General features: G+C 35.9%; 1 protein-coding gene across 1 annotated transcript in view; it reads right to left on the bottom strand.

The window, feature by feature from the left end:
- The window catches only part of LOC131849717 (terminal nucleotidyltransferase 4A-like), a 32,752-nt gene extending 9,182 nt beyond the window's left edge, over positions 1-23,570 (bottom strand). The window contains exons 1-2 of the mRNA XM_059199832.1: positions 23,233-23,570; positions 12,155-12,348 (exon numbers count right to left, since the gene is read on the bottom strand). Of these exons, the coding sequence (XP_059055815.1) occupies positions 12,155-12,348; positions 23,233-23,570 (532 nt within the window). The remainder of the gene's footprint in view (positions 1-12,154; positions 12,349-23,232) is intronic.
- Between the last annotated feature and the right edge of the window lie 544 nt (positions 23,571-24,114).

The raw sequence follows: 24,114 nt of genomic DNA, 5'->3' as shown, positions 1-24,114 counted from the left end.
TAAATGTAAAGTAAGTAAATCAGATGAAGTTGCACAGGGTAGCCAGTCTGATAATATGTACATTGGGCGAAGTGTAATGATAAATGTAAAGTAAGTAACTCAGACGAAGTTGCACAGGGTAGCCAGACTGATAATATGTACATTGGGCGAAGTGTAATGATAAATGTAAAGTAAGTAAATCAGACGAAGTTGCGCGGGGCAGCTAGTTTGATAATATGTACATTGGGCGAAGTGTAATGATAAATGTAAAGTAAGTAAATCAGATGAAGTTGCACAGGGTAGCCAGACTGATAATATGTAACTTGGGCAAAAGGATCTAGCGGGTTAAGCATATGAAAACTGCACTCGCGTCTGATGAAGGGTTCTTACCGCCTATTTATTGTCATTTAATGATAAATGTCAAGTAAGTGTGATAAATATGATAATAGTCATGAAGTTGCGCGGGGCAACTAGTCTGATAATATGTAAATTGGGCGATATGTAATCATAAATGTCAAGTAAGTGTGATGCAGACAAACTTGCGCGGGGCAGCTAGTCTAAGATAAGTTGACAATAAAATGGACGCTAACAATGTTGTAACACAATACCTACGCGTAGTGTGACGCACGCATGCGCCGCACACAATAGATAATAGAATCACATCGCTAAGTCCACGGATTTCTTTCAATGAGTATGCTTCATTCATAAACCTCGGTCTAGCGGTTTAGCTCAGCGCTTTACCACCAATGGTCACGAGTTCACGAAGCGAAGAGACAGCGGCGGCGACTGTGTTTTATACTATGTACTAGCTGACCCCGCAAACGTATTGCCATATAAATTAAAATCGCTATTAAAAAAATAGGGGTTGATAGTAGAAGGGTGAAAATTTAGGGTTGTATGTATTTTTATAGCCATATTATAAAGGAATAAAAAATAAAAATGTCCAAAATTAAAAAAATATGTTAGGGATGGACATCCCTTATCACTTAGGGGTATGAAATATAGATAGAAGCAGATTCTCAGACATACTAAATATGCATATAAAATTTCATAAAAATCGGTCAAGCCGTTTCGGAGGAGTATGGTAACTAACGTTGTGACACGAGAATTTTATATCTATCTATATATATAACTCAAAGGTCACTGACATAGTGATCTATCAACGCACAGCCCAAACCACTGGTCGGATTGGGCTAAAATTTGGCATGCAGGTAGATGTTATGACGTAGGCATCCGCTAAGAAAGGATTAAATAAGGGATGAAAGTTTGTATGAAACTTTGTCAATTTTAAACCGATCGGGCTGAGACTTTTCATGCATAAAGGAACTATGACGTAGGCATCCCCTAAGAAAGATTTTTGCCAAATTTCACCCCTAAGGAGATAAATTAACGCAAGCGTAGCCGCTCTCGCTCAGTTGTCGCCCGGCAATCGTTCTGGCAGCGCGAGTGGCAGGGGAAGCGGCTGAATGTAAATGTAATATAATGCTACGTTTACATTCAGCCTCTTACGCAACATTTGTCATAATCCAGTCTGTATGAATCATACTCATTCACATAAATGTGTAGTAATTTATCTGTTATGTTCGTTTGTCAGACATGCATGCAATTGTAATACCAATTGCAAGGGTCTAGAGGTCATTGTGAATTGAACTTTGAGGTTTATATATAATAGGGTAATTGTCCCTTGGCGTGTAGATTGCAGCTGGTAAATAAACTTTGGTATTCATATTTTGGGTCGACAAAGTGTGATGGCTTTATCTTATACTAGCTTTTGCCCGCGGCTACGCTCGCGTCAATTTATTTATCGCGTTAATATGGAAATGACTACCATATGCTATATAGCTTCATCGGGATGTTAGCTTGTAAACATTCGGACAACCTGACGACTGAGTGTATATTACCAGCCTATTATGTATGTTATATCTACTGCTTCCTCTGACTGCGCTTGTATTCGTTTAATAATAAATTAATTATTGGACTTAATATTATTTAGAGGAAAGATTTATGATTATATGATCTTATTTGTAAGAGTAAATATATTATATAAATAGGCTTTGCCGCGGCATCGTTCGCGTTAATTTATCGCCTTAGGGGTGGAATTTAGCAAAAATCTTTCTTAGGGGATGCCTACGTTATAGTAGCTTTATGCATGCAAAGTCTCAGCCGATCGGTGTAAAATTGACAAATTTTCATACAAACTTTCATCCCCTATTTTATCCCCTTAGGGGAGGAATACCAAAATCCTTTCTTAGCGGATGCCTACGTCATAACACCTACCTGCATGCCAAATTTCAGCCCGATCCGTCCAGTGGTTTCGGCTGTGCGTTGATAGATCACTATGTCAGTCACCTTTGAGTCATATATTATACATGTACAGCCCTGCAAAGCCGGGGCGAGTAGCTAGTATTTAATAAATAATAAGAATAATAATATCTCAGGATAATTCACGGTGTCACACACGCCATCTAGTCCCAAGCTAAGCAGAGCTTGTCTTATGGGTACTAGACAACTGATATAAATACATGGATACATTTTTTTTTTGTTGTAAATAATTACATATTATACATAGAGAACACCAGACCGATACAAACAATCATACTCTTGAATACAAATGTTTGTACCGTGCGATACAAATCGAATCGAACCCACGACCATCGGATAGCAAAGCAGTGTGCTAAACCACTAGACCACCGAGGCTGTCTAATAAATATCTACTAAGTGTGATGCAGACAAGTTACGCCGATCAGCTAGTACAATATTGTTATCACGGTTGTTGTACTGCAATTATCACTGAGGCCGTATGACAGTGGCCGTATATAAATAGACTAGCGCGTAGCTAAATATAAAACCGTTGCATCGTCTACATGCACTGATCACGTCCAATTAATTTCTATTAGTGTTACATCAGTTACTCGACGTGACGAGGGTCGAATTGTAGCCTAATTACGACGAACTGTAGTCAGACCTCCGGGACTTGTAGGTCCCGCTGTCCTCGGTCAAAATAAAAAAAAAAACAGAATAAAAAAAAAAAATGTTTGTTACTCTTTCACGCAAAAACTACTGAACGGATTTTGATGAAACTTTACAGTAATATAGCTTAGTTTATACATAAGCATAATGGACAGGCTATAAATTTCAGGCAACTGAAACCGCGGGCACAGCTAGTATTAATATAAACATATCTTATATATAAAATTCTCGTGTCACAGTTTTCGTTCCCATACTCCTCCGAAACGGCTTGACCGATTCTCATGAAATTTTGTGAGCGTATTGAGTAGGTCTGAGAATCGGCCAACATCTATTTTTCATCCCCCTAAATGTTAGGGGTAGTCCACCCTATTTTTTTTTTTTTTTAGACAACATTTTTAGTTTCTATTTTTTTATGATACAACATACAATCAAAATACAACATAAAATACATACAATCCTAAATTTTCACCCTTCTATCATCAACCCCTATTTTGTTATAGCGTTATTAATTTATATGGCAAAACGACGTTTGGCGGGACAGCTAGTCTAGATATAAATGCAAGATTTTTCCTGCTACTCATGACAAAGTAAGAAACGAACTATACACAAACAAGGAAAATAATAAGGCAGTTAAAAAGTTTGTGAAAGTCGCGAAATCACGACGCCAACTGTCAACAAAAAGGGAAGTTAAGAGGAAAAATTTGAGTAAATCTCGCAAACTTATTGTTTGTTTCGAACAATCTCGTATAACAGTGGACATGAAGTCGCTTGTCATTGGAAAAAACGACAGCAACAGTGTTTTATTCAAAACGATTTCGTTCGCGTGGAATTTAACTTTATTTTTCTAAAATAAAAGTAGCCCAAGTTACTCCTTATTACATCAGCTACCTGCCAAAAAAGTCCCGTCAAAATTCCGGTCCATCCATTTCAGAGATTAGCCGGAACAAACAGACAGACAGAAAAAAAATCAAAAAAATATATTTTGGTGTATGTACCGTATTTATTACTACATGCATATGAATATATGCATGTAGTAAAAAATGGTTATTTCAATATTGCAAACAGACACTCCAATTTTATTTATATGTATAGACTAGCTTTTACCCGCGGCTTTCACTCGCATTGAATCCATTAAATAAGTATCAGAGTAACTTCATTACTTTACTTGCTGCTAAAGGGCGCTGAAGTAGCAAAATGTAGATATTTATTTATTTGTTTTTTATAAAAAATATTTATTGTTTTTTAAGAAAAAGTATCCTATGTTCATTCTAATACCTCTAAGAACATGTGTACACAATTGCATGATGGTCGGTTCAGTAGATTTCGCGTGTATGCTAGACAGACAGACAGAATTACTTATGCATTTATAATATTAATTAATATAGTATATTCAAATTCAAATTCAAAAATCATTTATTCATGTAGGACATTTTAGCCGCTTATGAACGTCAAGTTTTTACATTATAATTCTTTTTCCCTACCGTCCAGTTCGTAAAGTAAGTAACAGTATTTATGACAAGACTATATGTATAGGGTACGGTCATCACAAATTCATATTTCTGACATATATTATATTTGAATCTGGAATACGAGGTCATAAAACTTTTTTATGACTTTTTATACATTTATGAGTGTGTAATTGTTTAATATTTGCGTCAACATTAGTTTTTATGTGTGTGCGTCATATACATAAACATAATGAATCGATTACCTACGTACTGTACCTATGACAATTTAAAGATAAGTTACCTTTTTTATCGTATGGAAAAATCTTCGAAAGACCATCCTATCAGAGGGTATTTTTTTATTGGAGTTTTGGGTTATTCTTAGATGCTTGGACCTGTAGCACTGCGACCTACATAGATCAATTGTGCTCGCCCATTTTCAGAGTTCGCTACCTGGACCCGTCAGGGACAAGAATTGAAGGATATTCTTAGGAGCGATGGTTTTTATCTCCTCAGGATAGTGTAAACTTTCCAAAGGAGATATTACGTTTATGCATGAGTGGGATACATCAGAGGGGCTACGAGGGGGTGTGTGGGATTGTTACCCATTAGAAAACCACATGGTATACCTACGAGCGCCATAGGCAGAGTCGCGTGGCCGAGTTAGCATTCTACCGCGACTCCGGCGGAACGATGAGCTACCTACTTCTGTAACACTGAGGCCATTAGTAACAATTCCTATTTTAAACAAATTAAAACCTATAAGAGTCCTTTACTGCACCGACTAGCTCCCAACAAGTCGCCAGTTCAAATCAGAGCAACACCAAAAAACGTTCCATGTTAATTTACACGTCTGAAGCTCTGGTGATAGAAACACAGGCATATCATATGTTACGCTGGATGCCGTATTTCTAGGTTTTTTTTCCAAGGAGTACGTGAGTAAAACTGTTTATTTTGCCGCATCTGAAGCGTAAATTATTTAACTTTAATGCACAAAAACAATGTGTACATATGGCCGACTTAACACCATGCGGCATAATCTACCAGTCAACCATGAGTGGCGCAGAGAACATACTACGTATGAATCGAATATAGGCCGGCATGAGCCGAGGTTCGGACTAGCGGTGTTCTCAGACTGGCGTCGTATCCGTCAGGCTGGAGTTGGCCTTCAGCCGCTCCATAAGTCCTTCCACGGGTTTGTAGTGCCATATGCACTCGCCCCCTATCGTCCGATAAAGCTGTAAAGGCCAGCTGCGGGCAACAGCATTAGAGTAGTTCGAAAAAAAAAGAACCGAATCCGCGAGCATTGGAAGTAAAGCGGTGTGAACCGCTAGACCACCGAGGACGCCACAATAAATCATGGCGATATATTATAATTGGTCTAAGCCGCTCCATAAGTCCTTCCACGGGTTTGGAGTGCCATCTGCACTCGCCCCGTATCGTCCGGTGAAACTGTAAAGGCCAACTACAGCCAACAGCATTAGATTAGTCCAAAAAAAAGCGGAACCTGAGGTACCGAAAAATAGGGTGTGAACCGCTAGACCAGAGAGGATGCCTCCGACTACCCTGATAATAGCGATGTCAAAGCCGTAAAATAATTAGGAATTTCCACAGTTGAACCTTGGAATTTGAGAATATTTTTTGACATGGGCGGACGCGACTGTTTAGTGCGTGACGTATCATAGTGAGAACACGGTGCGACCGGGGAGCGACCGGGCGACGGCAGCGTTGTTATTACTGACATATTTCTTTTTGGGCGTGTTTTGCTGGCATTTAGAGGCCGTCATATGACAAAAGAGTTTTTAATACAGACGAAGGATCTAGACACGCGGCAGCGTGTCAAGCCGAGTTTCAAGTAAACTGGCCTGCAGCACCGTGTGTATATTTACACGAACCATTTGGAGCCAGTTTTGACCCCCTCATAACTCAAAAACTCTATCACACAAACCTGTCAAATTTGGTTTATATATTGAGACTTGCGAGATAAATATGTGTTCCAAATTTCATAAACATATCTCAAACGGTTATTTAGATATTAATGTCCAAAAATCGTCATTTTTATCACTGATCAACTATAGATCAAAATTATAACCCACTTCCAGATGACCTAGGAAGTTCAAATTTGGCATGCAGATAGGTAATTAGGTGAGTATAAAGGAAAAAATTTTCATATACGAAATATACTGTAGCCTTCGCAAGTTCTAAACATGTTACTTGTCGGTTCCTATTTTAATATTAATAGTAACTAGCAATCGAAAGTAATAATTGGTATATGAGAACTGGCCAAGTTAGACCTTAGGCTACAGTATATTATCCTAAGTTATAAGAAGAAATGATATTTTATATTGTTATAAATACATTTCAGGACAGACCATTGAACTTGGCACCCATTTAGATCTCATCTCTTTTGTCGTAGAAGTCAACAATCAAGGCATATATCATAATATTAAACTCGGCTATCATTTCACATTTATGTTTTTGATGGGATACCGCTTTTCACTTTTGGCTGCTTTCTACGTTTGATCAGTCTGGATGTTTACTCATCATCATCTGCTTCTTCCTTATCCCATTTATTTGTGGTCGACGTAATATGTTTTTCTCTTACATTCATCCCTGTCATCTCGTTATTTACTTCCTTTCTTACCATATTATCTTTCACATAGTCTATATCTCTTTTTTGTCCTTCGTAATTTTTTTTTTTATTTTTTTCAATCGGACCAGTAGTTTCTGAGATTAGCGCGTTCAAACAAAAAACCTCTTCAGCTTTATAATATTAGTACAGATAATATATATGTGATATAGTTAGAATTGCGTGGCCAATTTATTATTTTCGTTTTATCGCTCTACGCCCACTCACGAATATCAGTTGTTTCTATGAAGATAATTTATAAAAAAAAGAAGAGTAGAGTAATATTTTTAACAATGCATAAAAAATATAATAAATCATAACAGAATACATTACCGTCTATTTGAGACACACTTTTGTTATTTACTCAAGTCTGTGGTCAAGTTGAGAATAGATTAATATTGTGTGTTTTTATATTATTTGTCTATAGTCTTAGTGAATGCTAAATTAATTATGGTCGAATTTTGACCCATGGGCGACCACTAATATATAATTTGAAGCCATAATGCGTAAAAGACCTGCATCACTGATGTCTAGAATTCGGGGGAGCTCAAACAGCATCCTAAAAACTGTTGCGAATATACCTGATTGTCCGCTCCAGAGGCACTGGATAACGTTGCATTGTGGACCCAGTGCTTCTGGACGTGGACACATATATATGAAATAATATATCTACGTATATGTATATTATAAGTTACTAACATAGTTGTGTAAGTTTTTTACTAACACAATATGGATGTAATCGAATTAAAATTAAAATAAATAATATAGACTTATATATATACATATATTAAATTAAGAACACAATCAATACCTACAAATTATCATATATTGTGACATAACTTTGACTCCACTATATTAAGTACATAATTGTCCCGATAAAAATTCTGATTACCCTAAGCTAGTATATTTTTTATTTATTTAACTTTAATGCACTAAAACAATGTGTACATATGGCGGACTTAACACGATGCGGCGTCACGATGGGCTAACTGACCTGACGTCATGCTCATCTTATCATCCTCCACTGGTACCCCGCCAACGTATACCGTTAGCGCAGGCGGGTGCTCCATTCCATTATCATCCATAGGTGCAGAGAAAGATTGAATATTATGATAAAGACTAAAATTTCTATTACTGAAAAGTCTACCTAAAAATTAATTGATTTAAAGTTCTTTTTGCAGTAAAGAGTGCGTAATCAAATTGCGAGAGGTAGTTCGGATACGCTCAGCAGTTAGCAACGAGCTATCCGCAGCCGTGGCCTTGAGACAGACGTTTGTATCTATACTTACATATGTATGATATGTATACGGATACCATACGACCGGTGAGGGGCGTCGACCCCTCTATTCGGGCCATGGGTGATCGCTCCGCATGGGAAACTACTGACCTAGTTAGGTAGGATATACGACCGTGGTGTTCTAGTGGTTAAACATACCACCTCACTTTCGATGGTCGCGGGTTCGTTTCTTCGCACATTTGTATTCTTCAATATGATTATATTATTATTGTACTAGCTACTCGCCCCGACTTCGCTCGGGTGTACATGTATTATACATATAAACCTTCCTCTAGAATAGCTCTGTCTATTAAATAAAACCGCTTCAAGATCCGTTGCGTAGTTTTAAAGATTTAAGCATACATAGGGACGGACAGGCAGCGACAGCGACTTTATTTTATACTATACTAGCTGTCCCGGCAGACGTTGTTTTGCCTTAAAATTCATCGCAAAAAACATTTGTATTCTAGGTATGTTCTATGTATATGTATTATGTATGCTGTATTAAAAAAAACCTAAATGAATGTCATTTCTTTAACATTATTATAATATTATATTAGTATATATTACTAGGGGATGAAAAATATAAAAATAAATTAGGCCGATTCTATCATTTAGACCTACTCAATACGCTCACAAAATTTCATGAGAATCAGTCAAGCCGTTTCGGAGGAGTATGGGAACGAAAACTGTGACACGAGAATTTTATATACATATAAGATAGTACTATATAATGAGAGTGTGTGTCTGTACGTATGTTTGTCCGTCTGTCCATGTTACTGTTACTGTCTTATTGAAAATTGATATGGACTGAGATAAAATATATCACTAGCATGTACATAGACCACATTTTATCACAAAATAGTCAATTCACACAGCGCCATCTAATCCCAAGCTAAGCAAAGCTTATGTTATGCGTACTAGACTACTTAATTACTTTTAGATAGAATACTTAATTTACATTACATTTTACATTTAAATTAGAATACTTAAAAACTTTTTTATAAATACACACATAGAAAACAATAAAATTATGGATATTTTAAAACATTATAATAATTATGTTTATAATAAGTAACAATAGCAATATATTGGAGTCGAAGTTTTAATTTTATCAACAATATTTCTTTATCAACTCATTATAAACACATATACGCTAAAAGATCAAAAGTCAACTACGTTTTAATCGTGTTTTTAAAACACTAGAGAGAGTCACATCGTTCTCTTTGGTGATATAAAATAATCCACAGATCGGAAGTAATAATAAATAATAATAATAAAAAAGAATAAACCAGCAAAAGCTGAGAGTTAGACGATGATAATAATAATAATTAACTCTGGACAATTAACATGGCGCCATCTAGTCCCAAGCTAAGCAGATCTTGTGTTATGGGTACTAGGCAACTGATATAAATATTTAGATATTTTTTTTGTTAGTTAGATAGTCGTAGAAAAGACTGGGGACAAAGGTATCCCTTTACTCCTGCTTCTAAAGTTATCACATACATAGGTAGTTCTAACAGTGTTTTTTACGTCTCTGAAGAGAATGACAGATCGTACTCTTTGGCGACATAAAATAGTCCCCAACCCACCAGATTGGAAGTGATAATATATAATAATAATTAACTCTGGGCAATTAACACAGCGCCATCTAGTCCCAAGCTAAGTAGAGCTTGTGTTATGGGTACTAGGCAACTGATATAAATACTTAGATTTTATTTTTTGTTAGAGATAGCTTTAGAAAAAGCTGAGAAAGAAAAGATTACAAACTACCGATTAGCATTAATTCAATTAAATAATCAAACAAACTACTGAAGAGAACATCTCCTCGTTTTCTACAGTAATATCAAATATCTCACAACGCACTAGATTGGAAATAATAACCTTAGAAGCAAATTGAAACGATTGTTAGTAATGTGAACTAATTACTCAATCGCAATATATGTCAGATTGACCTCAACGCGGTTCCCCCTGGAAACCATCATATTACTTCAGATATAGCTACATCAAAATAATACATCTTATTTATATTACTAGATGTTCCCGCGACTTCGCCCGCGTGGAATTTAACAAAAAGGTTAATTAGAGAATTTTCCCGAAAAAAGAAGTGGCCTAAGTTACTTCTTATTACATCAGCTGTCTGCCAAAAAAAGTTCCGTCAAAATCTGTCCAGCCATTTCTGAGATTAGCGGGAACAAACAGACAGACAGTCAAAAATTGTAAAAAATGTTAATTTGTATGTACCGTATTTACATTCATATGCATCTAGTAAACAACGGTTATTTCAATATTACAAACAGACACTTGTATTTATATGTGTAGATGAACGCGAAAGTTTGTAAGTATGGACGGATGTTTGTTACTCTTTCACGGCAAAACTACTGAACGGATTTTGATGATACCTTACACTAATATAGCTTACACATCAGAATAACACATAGGCTATAATTTAAAAAGATATGTAAATTGGGCAAAATATGATAAGTATGGTGCAGAGGAAGTTGCGCCGGTCAGGCTAGTAGGCTATAAATTTCATGAAAACGCAGACACAGTACATAATATATCTGTTCATTACACGGCACTCTGATCAACCAGCAGCGCGACCAGCGGGGTCCGTCCGGAGGACACCGACAATACCCGAACGGAGCCGACCGCCACTTGTGCATAGTACGGCGGCAAAGTTACACCTTATTTTATAATCTTGTAAAGAATCAGCAATTAAACTATTTATCATATCAACATTTGTATTATTGGAGCTGCTGAAGCTCCAACATATCTACATATTAAAATAATTTAAATAGACAAATCCGCAGGTAGTAAATAGACTCATGAAAGTATGCTAAATACGTTTCAACTTGAGACAGATAAGATTGCATATCGTATTGATTTATGACATGCATCATAATGTTTGATACAGCATATTCAAATCCGCTAATTTCATTTTTTGCTACACTAGGTAACATGTCCGTCAATATTATATGTACATAGATAAGATACTAGAAAAATTATGAATGTAAAATTATTGAATGAATGAATGAAACTCTTTATTTGTTCCTCTCACAGAAAATACATATAAAGATACACAATTATAAACAAGACAAAGAGGTAACAACGGACAGTCTTGTTGCTAAAAATCTGTTACATTATTGTGTTATGCTTATGATTATTGTGGAAGAGACAGAGGAATGAAGAGAATGGTAAGGTAAGAAAAAGGATAGAATGTCCTCTTCTAGTAATGATGGTATATTGCTATCAAAGGGCTTACTAAAGTCAGGTCCAATTGATGAAATGGCCACGATGAGCTAACTGGCCTGACTGTATACTCATTCTATCATCCTTCACTGGTGTAGTATCATAGTCACTAGCGAATATCGTTAGGGCAGGCCAGATAGATAGATATTGCACAATTCCAACATAATTCATACGCAAATAATACTAGAAAGAAAGGGTCATATATGAGTGCCCTGAGGGACGCCTGTACTTATCACTCTTTCTTATATATTATTATACTTCGATACACTGTTAATTACGTGCTTTCCACTTCTTATATTTTTATAGCATAGGTAACAATCTTGCGAATTACTTGAGGGTAAGTGAATTGCTGCCCTTTTAAGATGGGGGTGGGTAGTACAAGGAATTAAGAAAGGGATAGTGATTGCAATGCCCATAAACAACGAAATTAATTAATTTTTTCTTCGGTAAATTCTTAAACAGCAGTTAGGTGGAATAACGACTTACGTAGGGTTGCGGGTAATGATTGGACGAGAAGGGCTGAAGATCAAGCCTAGTAGGGTGCCTTGGAAAAGGACTATGTCGGATGATAGAAAAGGATAATGATGAAATTATTAGACTCACCGATGACGACTAGATCCACATCACTAGTGGGGAGGTAGAGACCAGTGCGGAAGGAGCCGAAGACCTCGACGCGGGCCTGTGGCCATAGCGCGAGAATCACGTTGCGGATACGGGAGACCACTGTAGACCTCATCAGGTGTTCTGTCTCTGTCGGCGTCATGTACGCGTGGAAGTGTTCGATCTCCTCGTGCAGCCTGGTAAAACATTTATTACATTAATTTTCTTTTTCTATTTCATGATTATATGCTAGTTGTGGCCGCGGTTTCACCCGTTGTAAATTTCAATACATACCATATTGATATTCATATGCATGTAGTAAAAAACGGTTATTTCAATATTAAAAACAGACACTTCAATTTTATTTATATGTATAGATTAAGTGAAAGATTGTACCGACGATAATATTATTTCTGAGACTGATTCATAATGTGCAGGTCTAGTTAGTAAATTCCAAATGTAATTCCTTGTTAATTTAGTTTCAGCTACACGTCACGTCTATAAATGCTTATAGCCCAAGAGCCCACGACGGCCAGATATACGTCTTATTAGTAAATGTAAAAGTTTTTCTATGTGTGTCCTCAACACAGGTAAGAACAATGCCCAAACATGAAACCTAGATCGTGGTACCTTTGGCAGGTGAAAAATTTCATATCAAATTCGTTATTTTAAGAAACTCCATTTTTCATATATTGTTCGTAGGATGCTAGAACCAACAAAACTGTCTGGCAATTCAGGAAACACAGTTTAATAGTTCTTTGAATAATATATATAAATTTCAGCTTTGTTACCTGTTGCCTGCCAAAGGAACCACAATCTAGGTTTCATGTGTGGGGATCGTTCTTACCTGTATTGGGGACACGTACAAGAACTTTCACCTTTACGACGTATGTCTGGCCGTCGTGGGCTCTTGCTCTATTAGTATATAATTAAATTACACATTTTGACCTTGTTTCTATTGATTCATCAAAATCTTTGCAATTATCAACTCTTGGAATGATCTCATTTGTCAGAGAATTATCTTCATTCCTTAAAAATCTCACTCAAATTTATTCACTGTTGAACAGCACTGCCTCCATGGTCTAGCGGTTTAACGCACCGCTTTACTTCCGATAGTCGCGGCTTCGATTCCTACCACGATCAAAACATTTGTATTCAGGAGTATGATTGTTTGTATCGGTCTGGGTGTTTTCTATGTATAATATATATGTATTCACAAAATAAAAATATATCTATGTACTTGTATCAGCTGTCTAGTACCCATAACACAAACTTTAGCTAGCTTAACTTGGGTCTAGATGGCGCTGTGTGAATTGTCCTGAGATTATTATTATTATTATATCTATAACTCTACCAGTGTTTGTTATACATATATTTTGTTATTGTTTGTTAAGAAAGTATTAAAAACAATTATAGAACGTTTATAATTATAATGGAATGGGATTTTCATTTAATGTTAGACATAGACACCTACATAAATACTGCCTACATAAAAAGTATATACAATGTATATACTTTTTTTTAAAAGCCAGTTTGGCTTTTAAAAAGAAGTAATTCAATTGAGTTTCTTGCCAATTCTTCTCAATTGAATCTATATACCGAACTGGACTTTAGGAAAAAAAATATATAATGTAAAAACTTAACGTTCATAAGCGGCTAAAGTGTCCTACATGAATAAATGATTTTTGAATTTTGAATTTTTTGAAAAATAAAAGTAATATCAAATTATACAAATTCATATAGCGTTCAATTACTAACTTAGAATTGTACTTCAATAGTACAATACTGTAATATAAACATACGCTCTTTTCTTTATTAGTACAGCTGGCCGATGAGGCAAATAGTCTATACATATAAATAAAATTGGCGTGTCTGTTTGTAATATTGAAATAACCATTTTTTACTACATGCATATGAATATAAATATGGTACATACACCAAGATAACTTTTCGTCTTTCTGTTTGTTCCGGCTAATCTCCGAAACGGCTGGACCGATTTTGACGGGACTTTTATTGGCAGATAGCTGACGTAACAAGGAGTAACTTAGGCTACTTTCATTTTAGAAAAATTCTCAAACTTTTTGTTAAATTCCACCCGGACGAAGTCGCGGGTACCTATACTAGCTGTATAGGTAATAAAAATAATGCAGATACAAACTGATTTACATACGACAACATTACGCACGTAAGGTGTTTACCTTCAGCCCCTTAATAAAATGCCAATGCAACAGTAGAATTCCACTGTCGACCGTCCGGCGTCCAAGCCTTTCACTCGCTACCTTCGATCGACAATACTAATAGATGTCCGATAGCGTTTCAGTGTGTAACGCCTCACTTGCCGTGTGAGTTCTTACTTTTAATTAGTATTTATTTAGACAATCGGGCGATTGGTACAACCACCAAAAGCTAGGGTTTTAATTAATACTAGCTGTTCCCGCGACTTTGTCCGCGTGGAATTTAACAAATTTTGAGAATTTTTCTAAAATAAAAGTAGCCTAATTTACTCCTTATTACATCAGCTACCTGACAAAAAAAAGTCCCGTCAAAATTTAGATCGATTTTCTTTTGAATAAACTAATAAGACTTGATCTTCCAATTCCTGACACGTTATCTAGACCCTCTAAGATAGATCCCCCGTCCAATTCAAATGGGCATCGAAATTACGACGGCCTGCGACGAGGGTCGAACTCCTAGCGGTGCCCTCAGACTAAAGTCGTATCCGCCCGGGAGTTGGGCATTAGCCGCTCCATAAGTCCTTCCGCGGGTTTGGAGTGCCATCTGCACTCCCCTATCGTCCGGTGAAGCTGTAAAGGCCTGCCAACATTAGAGTAGTCCGAACAAAAACGTTATCTAGTTGGCATTGTCGATCGAAACCGGGTACAGGAAATGCCAAGTAGAACCTGTTTAATTACATTACAAATAGAAAGAAGTAAATTGTATGAAATGTAGTAAATGCGTTAAACCGGTTTTAATAAATACCTCTATGTTATATGCAATTTTAAACACATGGCCAACTTAGGCCTGTTCTTAACAAAGATTTACAGATTTTGAAGAAGAAACGCCACTACACATCCTATGCAGCTGGAGCCCACTAATACATTTACGAGGTTTTGGGGGAAAGGGAATTGTTAGGAATGTGACTTTGATTTTAACAATGTACTATGTCGAAGAAGATTCCCCCTGAAACCATCGTGATAAATTCACGATGGGCTACACTACACCTCATACTCATCTTATCATCCTTCACTGGTGCCCCGCCAGCGTAAACTGTTAGAGCAGGCGGGTGCAAAATTTCATTATCATCCCAAAATTAAAAAAAAAATTCATATACGAGGAGGGAAAGGAGTTTATTAATAACGTGAACCGATGATCTCATTGCTAGCAATATACCATGTCAGGTTGACCTCCACGCAGTTCCCCCTGGAAACCATCGTGATAAATTCCTAGTGAATTTGTCACGATGGGCTAACTGACCTGATCTCATGTCCACCTTATCATCGTCCACTGGTGCCCCGCCATCGTAAACCGTTAGCGCAGGCGGACGCCCATTATTCCTTTATCATCCATAAAAAAATGCATATGCGAAATATCTTCTTTGGAATGTATACACTATAAACTGAGGATATAAAACTATCGCTTCTAAGAATACGCTTCAATTCTTGTCCTGACGGGTCACCGTGTTTACTGGTTACCGTGGTTACCGTCGGGTACCTAACTTTGAAAAAGGGCGAGCACAATAGATCTATGCAGGTCTAAAACACCGCGTAACAACCCAATCCCCGCAATAAAAAAAATATATATATAAGCAAATTTCAGACATAAGGGCCAAGCTGAATATAATTGTTACCCCAAATAGACAAAATATTAGTTCAGTCCAATCAATTGACAGCTGACAATGTTTCAGGCCTCCATAGGCTACGGTAACCATTTACCATCATCAGATGGGCCGTATTCTTGTTTTGCACAATTTACACTCAGCCCGAGGGGGCAGGGAAGTGAGCACGGAAGTGAGCAGCGAGGGAGTGTAAACACGAGTAGAAACACTTCCCATGCCATTGGCTCTGTCACTCGCGCTGCCCGGCGCTCCCTCGATTGTCGGTTTTTCTTGCGCGAGTCAAAGGACTGGCAATGCGAGAGGCAGCGTGTTTTAACATTCAGCCCTCTCGCTCAGTTGTCGCCCGGCAATATTTCCAGCAGCGCGAGTGGCAGGAGAAGCGGCTGAATGTAAACGTAGCATTTGCCATCATAGTAGTATAAAAAAAAGGTTCAGCAATCTAGCGGCTTAGCACATCGCCTTACTTCCGAAGATCGCAATTCGATTCCTCGCACAATTTTTAAATTCATCTTTGGGAGAATAGAGGGACCACCAGCATATGCTATTGCAAAAGCAAAAAGTCTAATCAGTGTTCGTAACCTGAACAGACCAGTCCCCAAGCAACCCCCAACAAGCAGCATCCGTTCACGAGTATGACGGATGAGATGATAATCAATTTGTATAAATTGTTTTGAACTACATCATTTGATCTAATTGCAATGTGTATCAATTACAAATTCAATCGGCAAACTTCGGTAACCGCCGTACCGTAAAATCACAAATAGAGCGTTATTGTTTACCGTTCTAAGAATATCCGGTTTTTACTACATTGTTATTTAGATATTTATTTTTATACGCTGTGGAATAACAATTCGTTTCAAAAGTACCACAGAGTATTTCATTGTTATTATTATTTTTATCTGATAGCATAATAAAAAGAAACCAAAAACCGTATGTTTTACGTACGATTTTTGTTTTTTTTTATTATAATTATAAATACTTTTCCATATTAAAAAAATATTTACAAGATATTTGACGGAAAATATTTATAGTGGCCTCGGTGGTCTAGCGGTTTGGCACGCCGCTTCACTTCCGATGGTAGCGCTTTCGATTGCTCGCACGATGTAAACATTTGTATTCATGAGTATAATTGTTTGTATATGTCTGGGTGTTTTCTATGTATATTATGTATGTATTTACAAAAAAAAGTATTACAGTAGTTTAGTACCCATAACACAAGGTCTGCTTACCACGAGACTAGATGGCGCTGTGTTAATTATCCAGAGTTAATTATTTATTATTTAAAAAAAAATCATTACACTGTTTATTAGATTGACGTTACTAATGGCCTCAATCTCATCATTAAAAAACCCGTGCGAAGCCGGGGCGAATAGCTAGTCATTACAATAAACACAACTACGATAACAGTGGTTCTTGTTTATTGCTACTCACGGTAAATACCACCAAATAATAACACAAATAATCTTATCTCTTATCAGTGCCTTTTGATGTTTTAAAACAACTTACACAGAAATTGTGCAGTCCAGATCTCAAGGTTACCTACATACATTAGAATATTAAAGGAGTTTATTAGGATATTGTCTGTTTTCAAATCTAATCAAATCAAATCAAAATATCTTTATTAATGTAGGTCTATTATGGACTTTCATCATCATTGCCTAGTCTTTATCCCATTATTTAAATTGTGCAGTCATTCGAATATTAAAAGGGAGTGGGGGTAGCTGATGTAAGAAGGAGTAACTTAGGCTACCTTTATTTTACAAAAACAAATTTCCACGCGGACGAAGTCGCGTGTACGGCTAGTTTTGAATATGTAGCGAAACGGTTATCACCTCACCACTGTAACGTTATATATAACTAGTTTTTGCCCGCGACTTTCCTCGCGTTATTTTTTCCCTTCAGGGATGGAATTTATCGAAATCCTTTCTTAGCGGATGCCTACGTCATAACATCTACCTGCATGCAAAATTTCAGCCCGATCCGTCCAACGGTTTGGGCTGTGCGTTAATAGATCACTATGTCAGTCACCTTTAAGTTATATACATACATTTAGATGTTATGATAAGTCAAATCTACCGTCAGTTCGTAGTGCTTACGAGCTATCTTCCGCCAAAGTCCGGCAAAGCTTCAGTATCACGGGCCTCACATTAAACACATCGATGGTGTTAATATTACTAGTTACCACGTCCCATCAAATAGGCTAAAACACTAATTCTCATTTCAATTAAATAAAACATACAGCGGTTCTGTAGATGCGCACAAACAAAACAAACCTATCGCAATTCATAATATACAATTATATTGCTGGCCTGATAATGACATAATCGTTTATTACACTGCCACCGAGTGCACTGACTGTTATTGACAAGGCCGTATGCATACGCCAAAATCTCGAGTCAATGTTGAATTAAAAAAAAATCGCTCTCTCGCGATTTGTACATTATTATACACTAGTTATCGCCCGCGGCTTCGCTCGCGTTAATTTATCCCCTTAAGGATGGAATTTATCACAATCCTTTCTTAGGGGATGCCGACGTCATAGTAGCTTTATGTATGCAAAGTCTCAGCCCGATCGGTTTAAAACTGACAAAGTTTCATACAAATTTTCATCCCCTTAAATGTGATTTGTGTGTTCCCACATTTTTAATGTTATCCATTTAATGCAAAGTGATTTTTTTTCGTACAATGTATATCATTTTTATTATAGCTCCTAAACGAATACACCTTCGCCTCGAGTCAATGTTGATTAAAAAAAATCATTCTCTCGAGTTTAGTATTGTTAGTTAATCAGGTTTGAAGAGAAGGGGGATTGTTAGTAATGTGGCTCAGGTTGACCTCCATGCGATTCCTTGAAACTCGTAACCATTTCTCAAGATGGGCTACCATACACCTATATGCGATATCAAGATGGGATAAAATAAAATCAGGTATTTCATGCTCACTTGGTCACACTCCACTAGTGCCCCGCCAGACATATGTGACCAAAAATATCCTATATGATTAAATTATTTTGACTTTCGACTTTGAATAAAATAAATATTCCTGGACAATTAACACAGCGCCATCTAATACCACGGTAAGCAGGAATTGTGTTATAGGTACTAGACAACTGATATAAAAGATATTTTTTTTGTAAATGCATATAGAACATAAATAGATAATACCCAGACCGATACAAACAATCATAGTCATGGATACAAATGTCTGCGTGCGAGGAATCGAGCCCGCAACCATCGTAAGGAAAGCGATGTGCTAAAATCGTTAGACCACTGAGATATTCAAGTTGAATAGTTAGTTCCCAATCAAATGGTTACTAAAGCCTGACATTGATGGATACTTTAAGTATAACTTTTTAAGAAGTGTATTCATGTCTTCAAAAAAGGGTTTTTTTAAATAATTTTTTTTCTCTGTCTGATAGGACATCGAGTAGTAAATTTGAAAGTTGCGCCGGTTATAGAAAAGTTGCGAGGTAACAGATTGAGCTGGTATGGGCATGTTATGCGGAGGAATGAGGACCATGTCTTATGGAAAGTGTATAATATGAATGTGGATGGATGTAAAGGGAGGGGCCGCCCTAAGAAAAGATGGATGGATTGTGTGAAAGATGATATGAATAAAAGAAGAGTATGTTTAGATATGACGACCGATAGAGAGCAGTGGAAGAGAATGACATACTGCGCCGAGCACAGATAATGGGATAAAGGCAAGACAATGATGATATAGGATATCGAGTAATGCTTTTTATTTGAAAGATTATGCTTCTCATATAAGTTTAAGGAAGACCTGCAATAATGCGATCAAACTGTTTTTTTTTGCGCCCACAATATCTGTATATCTGTATTGTAACTCCTAAACGAATACAGCTATTTTCATGCGATTTTTATTTGTTTGAAAGCTGACCCGTTGAGATAGTTTTTAGCGACAATTTACAATTTTATTATGCTGGGGTAATGAAAAATTATTAATCTAACTATTACATATAAATAAAATTGGAGTGTCTGTTTGTAATATTGAAATAACCGTTTTTTACTACATGCACATGAATATAAATACCGTACATACACCAAAATAACATTTTTTTCAATTTTTGTCTGTCTGTCCATTTGTTCTGGCTATTCTCTGAAATGGCTGGACGGATTTTGACGGGACTTTTTATGGCAGATAGCTGATGTAATAAGGAGTAACTTAGGCTGCTTTTATTTTAGAAAAATAGAGTTAAATTCCAAGCGGACGAAGTCGCGGAAACAGATAGTTTAGAATAATTTCATTGCTTGCAATAAAACTGACATTATCTTACTGTCGTAAATGACATAAAAGGTAAAATAAATATATCTTATCAAATAATTGATTTTAAATATAATGGGGAGCTCCCCATTATTAATTAATTATGTATAATAATAACCAATAAAAATCAGATATCCTAGTATAGCATAATATAATATAGGGGAAAAAAACTTAAAAATTCATATTGCTATATAAACTGAAAGAGTCCACCTTCCACACAGCTTTTGACATAGCATATGACTGAAGCATTCATTTTCGATATACCCATCTAATCAAATAAAAAAATATTTATTCATATAGTGTGACTGGAATGGCAACACAACTACTATTTCAATTAAAATCAAATAATAGTAAAAAAGTGTATATTTCCCAAAAGGGCTCACAGCGCAGAAAATGTAACAACAAGTAGTCAAAAGTGACATATAAAAACAACAAGACATATAAACAAGCTGCCAACAACATATACTTTCTGCCTTTTACACATAAAAGGCAGAAAGTCATATTCTTTTCCGCTATCCCTACAGTCCAGTTCGCTAGCCAATTCAGCTGAGAAGAACTGACAAGTAACGAAGATACACAATTGCTATCTTCTTCATTTCTTATCAGTTTTTCTGCATGTTTTTATAAATATAACATACTATGAAATATATACTAGTAGGGTCATAGATGGTATTGAATATATTCAATTAATTCAAGTAATTTATGGTGTCTTAGATACAGGCCTGGTTTAGACAGTATTGCACTTTGTATTAAATAGTTTTTAAGAACTATTGCATTATATATGGAACAGATATAGAAACTTAGTTATGTCTATTTTGTAACTGATTTTTGCACAGTAATTTATTATTACTATTTAAGTATACTTATGTATAATAAACGGGGACGCCCCGCAGCTAGGTGGAGCGACGACTTACGTAGGGTTGCGGGTAGTAACTGGATGAGAAGGGCTGAAGATCGTGCCCAGTGGCGTGCCTTGGGAGAGGCTTATGTCCAGCAGTGGACTGCAGTGGGCTGATGATGATGATGATGTATAATAAAATCTTAAAATTGTTAAAAGACATAAACTGTCTGTTCAAAGTTTTAACAGAAAAAAGCTTGCGGAAATAGGATGAATTATTTACAGAATACATTGGCATATATGTTAATGTATTCTGTAAAAATATATGCTAGAGAAAGCTGACAAAAATACCACCCAAAGTGAAGAATCAATTTAGAAGATAATTCTAATACTCTACACAATTAATTTTATAATGTCTAATTTTACTAATTAATGCATAATTACTTAATTAATTAAAAAAGAAACTCCTAAATATTATATTAATAAAACATAATAATAAATTTATTAATAAAATAAAGGCCTATTGCTTTATTTTGTGACTTAATGATCTATACATATAAATAAAATTGGTGTGTCTGTTTGTAATATTGAAATAACCGTTTTTTACGTGCATATAGCACATGAATATAAATACCGTACATACACCAAAATAACATTTTCTACAATTTTTGTCTGTCTGTTTGTTCTGGCTAATCTCTGAAATGGCTGGACCGATTTTGACAGGACATTTTTTGGCAGTTAGCTGATGTAAAACATTTATATGTTTCGAAGGAAAACCAGAGTGACTTAAGCTATTTTTATTTTAGAAAAATAAAATTAAATTCCATGTGGATGAAGTCGCGGGAACAGTTAGTCATAATATATGGCATTTTACAAATATACACATGTAGGAACTCCCTGCAACCACTAGATTATAATGAATGGAACAAAAACACTTGGTCACAGGAAATACAATCTGTATGTGATAAGATTATGTAAAAATTTAGTAATCATGCTACTCAATGTACATCTATGGTAAGTCGAGATATTTTTAAAAGATTCACCTTTAAAATTTAGCCTTTCAGTCCAATTTTCTCAGGATAAATATTAAGACTCTCTCAAATGTAGGACACTCCTGGTGTACTACATTTGAGAGAGTGAGAGAATTTCGAGAAAATCACCTTTAAAATTTAGCCTTTAGGTTCATATTGCTCTACATGTGAATATACATGAGCGGGAGTATTGCAGTGTACTACATTTGAGAGAGAATTTTGAAAAAATCAACTTTAAAATTTAGCCTTTTGAGTCCAATTTTCTCAGGATAAATATTGAGCGTGAGCCAATGCTCACGCTCAATATTTATCCTGAGAAAATCTCTCAAATGTATTACACTGCAATCAGTGTAATACATTTGAGAGAGTGAGAGAATTTTGAGAAAATCACCTTTAAAATTTAGCCTTTATGTCCATATTTCTCTACATGTGAATATAGATTGAGCAGGAGTACCTTTAAAATTTACCTGATGCCTACAATTTTTGATATGTTTGGATAAACATTGTGTACCTATAGTATACTACATTATGAAACTTGATAAGTTTTATCTCTATTCAAAAAATTTAAATGTTCTGTTAATATAAACAATGTTGATATATTTATTTGTTCTTGAATGGATTTTTAGAATTTGAGAAGAACATGTCTTCAAATTGAGTATATGGGCGGATCCAGCTTTGGCGCCAGGAGGGGGTCACATAATCGTGGTCAAGTCCAGAACTTATAATTTAATTTTGATAACAATAGATACAAGGCATATTATTAATGTATGTAAGTAAGACATATTGGCAAATAGATAAAAAAAAATATTTTATTAATGATTTAATGTTTTTTTTTTTTGTTGTGTGATAACCTACGATACTGCAAAGGTAATTCTTGCATACGACTGTCGCAAATACGCGGGTAAATGATTACGATCGAAATATGAAACATAGAGTGACGAATGAATTTCGTTTTTCGGAACTGTAACACTGTGCCGGCCAGCGGCCACGCGCCTATCTAGTAACTTCATTAACACGCCGTGCTGCTATAACCAACCTGACAAACACGTTTGACAGACTTATGCGACTACTCATTTTTATGAAGGTTACTTACCCCAAAATTCCAGGCTTATAAATATAATTTGGTATTCTCCACGGACAACCACCGAATTCACCTATGAGAGCATCACGATTTTTGTTCAGGTTAAAAGTCGATGCACGGTTATCGTTCATTTTCCTCCGTGCTGGGTTGAAATAATTATTATTCCTACTTTCACCGTTCACATCATTTATTGGTATAAAGTCTTGAGCTTTATTCACATTAGGATTAGCGTTCTCTAAGTTTTTTAAATTCATTTTGTCTATTTCACTTTGGGTTTCCCAGATACGAAGCCACAGGCGCTTCGCGGGTCCTTCCTGCTCGGGCTGATACCACGCTACGGCGGGATCCATTCAGCCGGAGCAACCTTCTACTATTTGGGATAACACATGCTTTTGCATTTCACATTTATAATAACCTAATTGAAAATTAACACAAAACAAAAATAAGTCACAACACATTCGGAACATGGACGACACGCGTATAGTTGAGTTTTCAACTACTAGAGGGAGCCATCTTAGCAAAATAAGTCCTACATTTTAGCTCAAATGATATACTTTTTGTTTTAAATCCACTACTATTATATTAATATTGCAATTTCATATAATAATATAAATTTATTCATATAAACACTCTCAACCCTTATAACACTATTGAAAGTTTATGACCATTCTTAATACTGCACTAAAAAAGAATTCTGAGCATTAACAGGAAATACTTCAGATACATTCGGATACATTTAAAAAAAAATTACACACAATTATTGGATGAAGTATAGTTCGGATACAAATTTTAATTTCACCCTATTTTGCTTGAGACTTAAACCTACTAGACACGGTCACAGTATTCTTTGTATAAGATACATAATTACAAAATCTATACTATAATAAACGCTCG

This window comes from Achroia grisella, unplaced genomic scaffold (genome assembly GCF_030625045.1).
Source record: "Achroia grisella isolate CSIRO2021 unplaced genomic scaffold, CSIRO_AGI_Agris_v1 utg660, whole genome shotgun sequence".
Lineage (NCBI taxonomy): Eukaryota > Metazoa > Arthropoda > Insecta > Lepidoptera > Pyralidae > Achroia > Achroia grisella.
The sequence above is the reverse complement of the archived record's forward strand: the minus strand, read 5'-3'. Positions and strand labels throughout refer to the sequence as shown.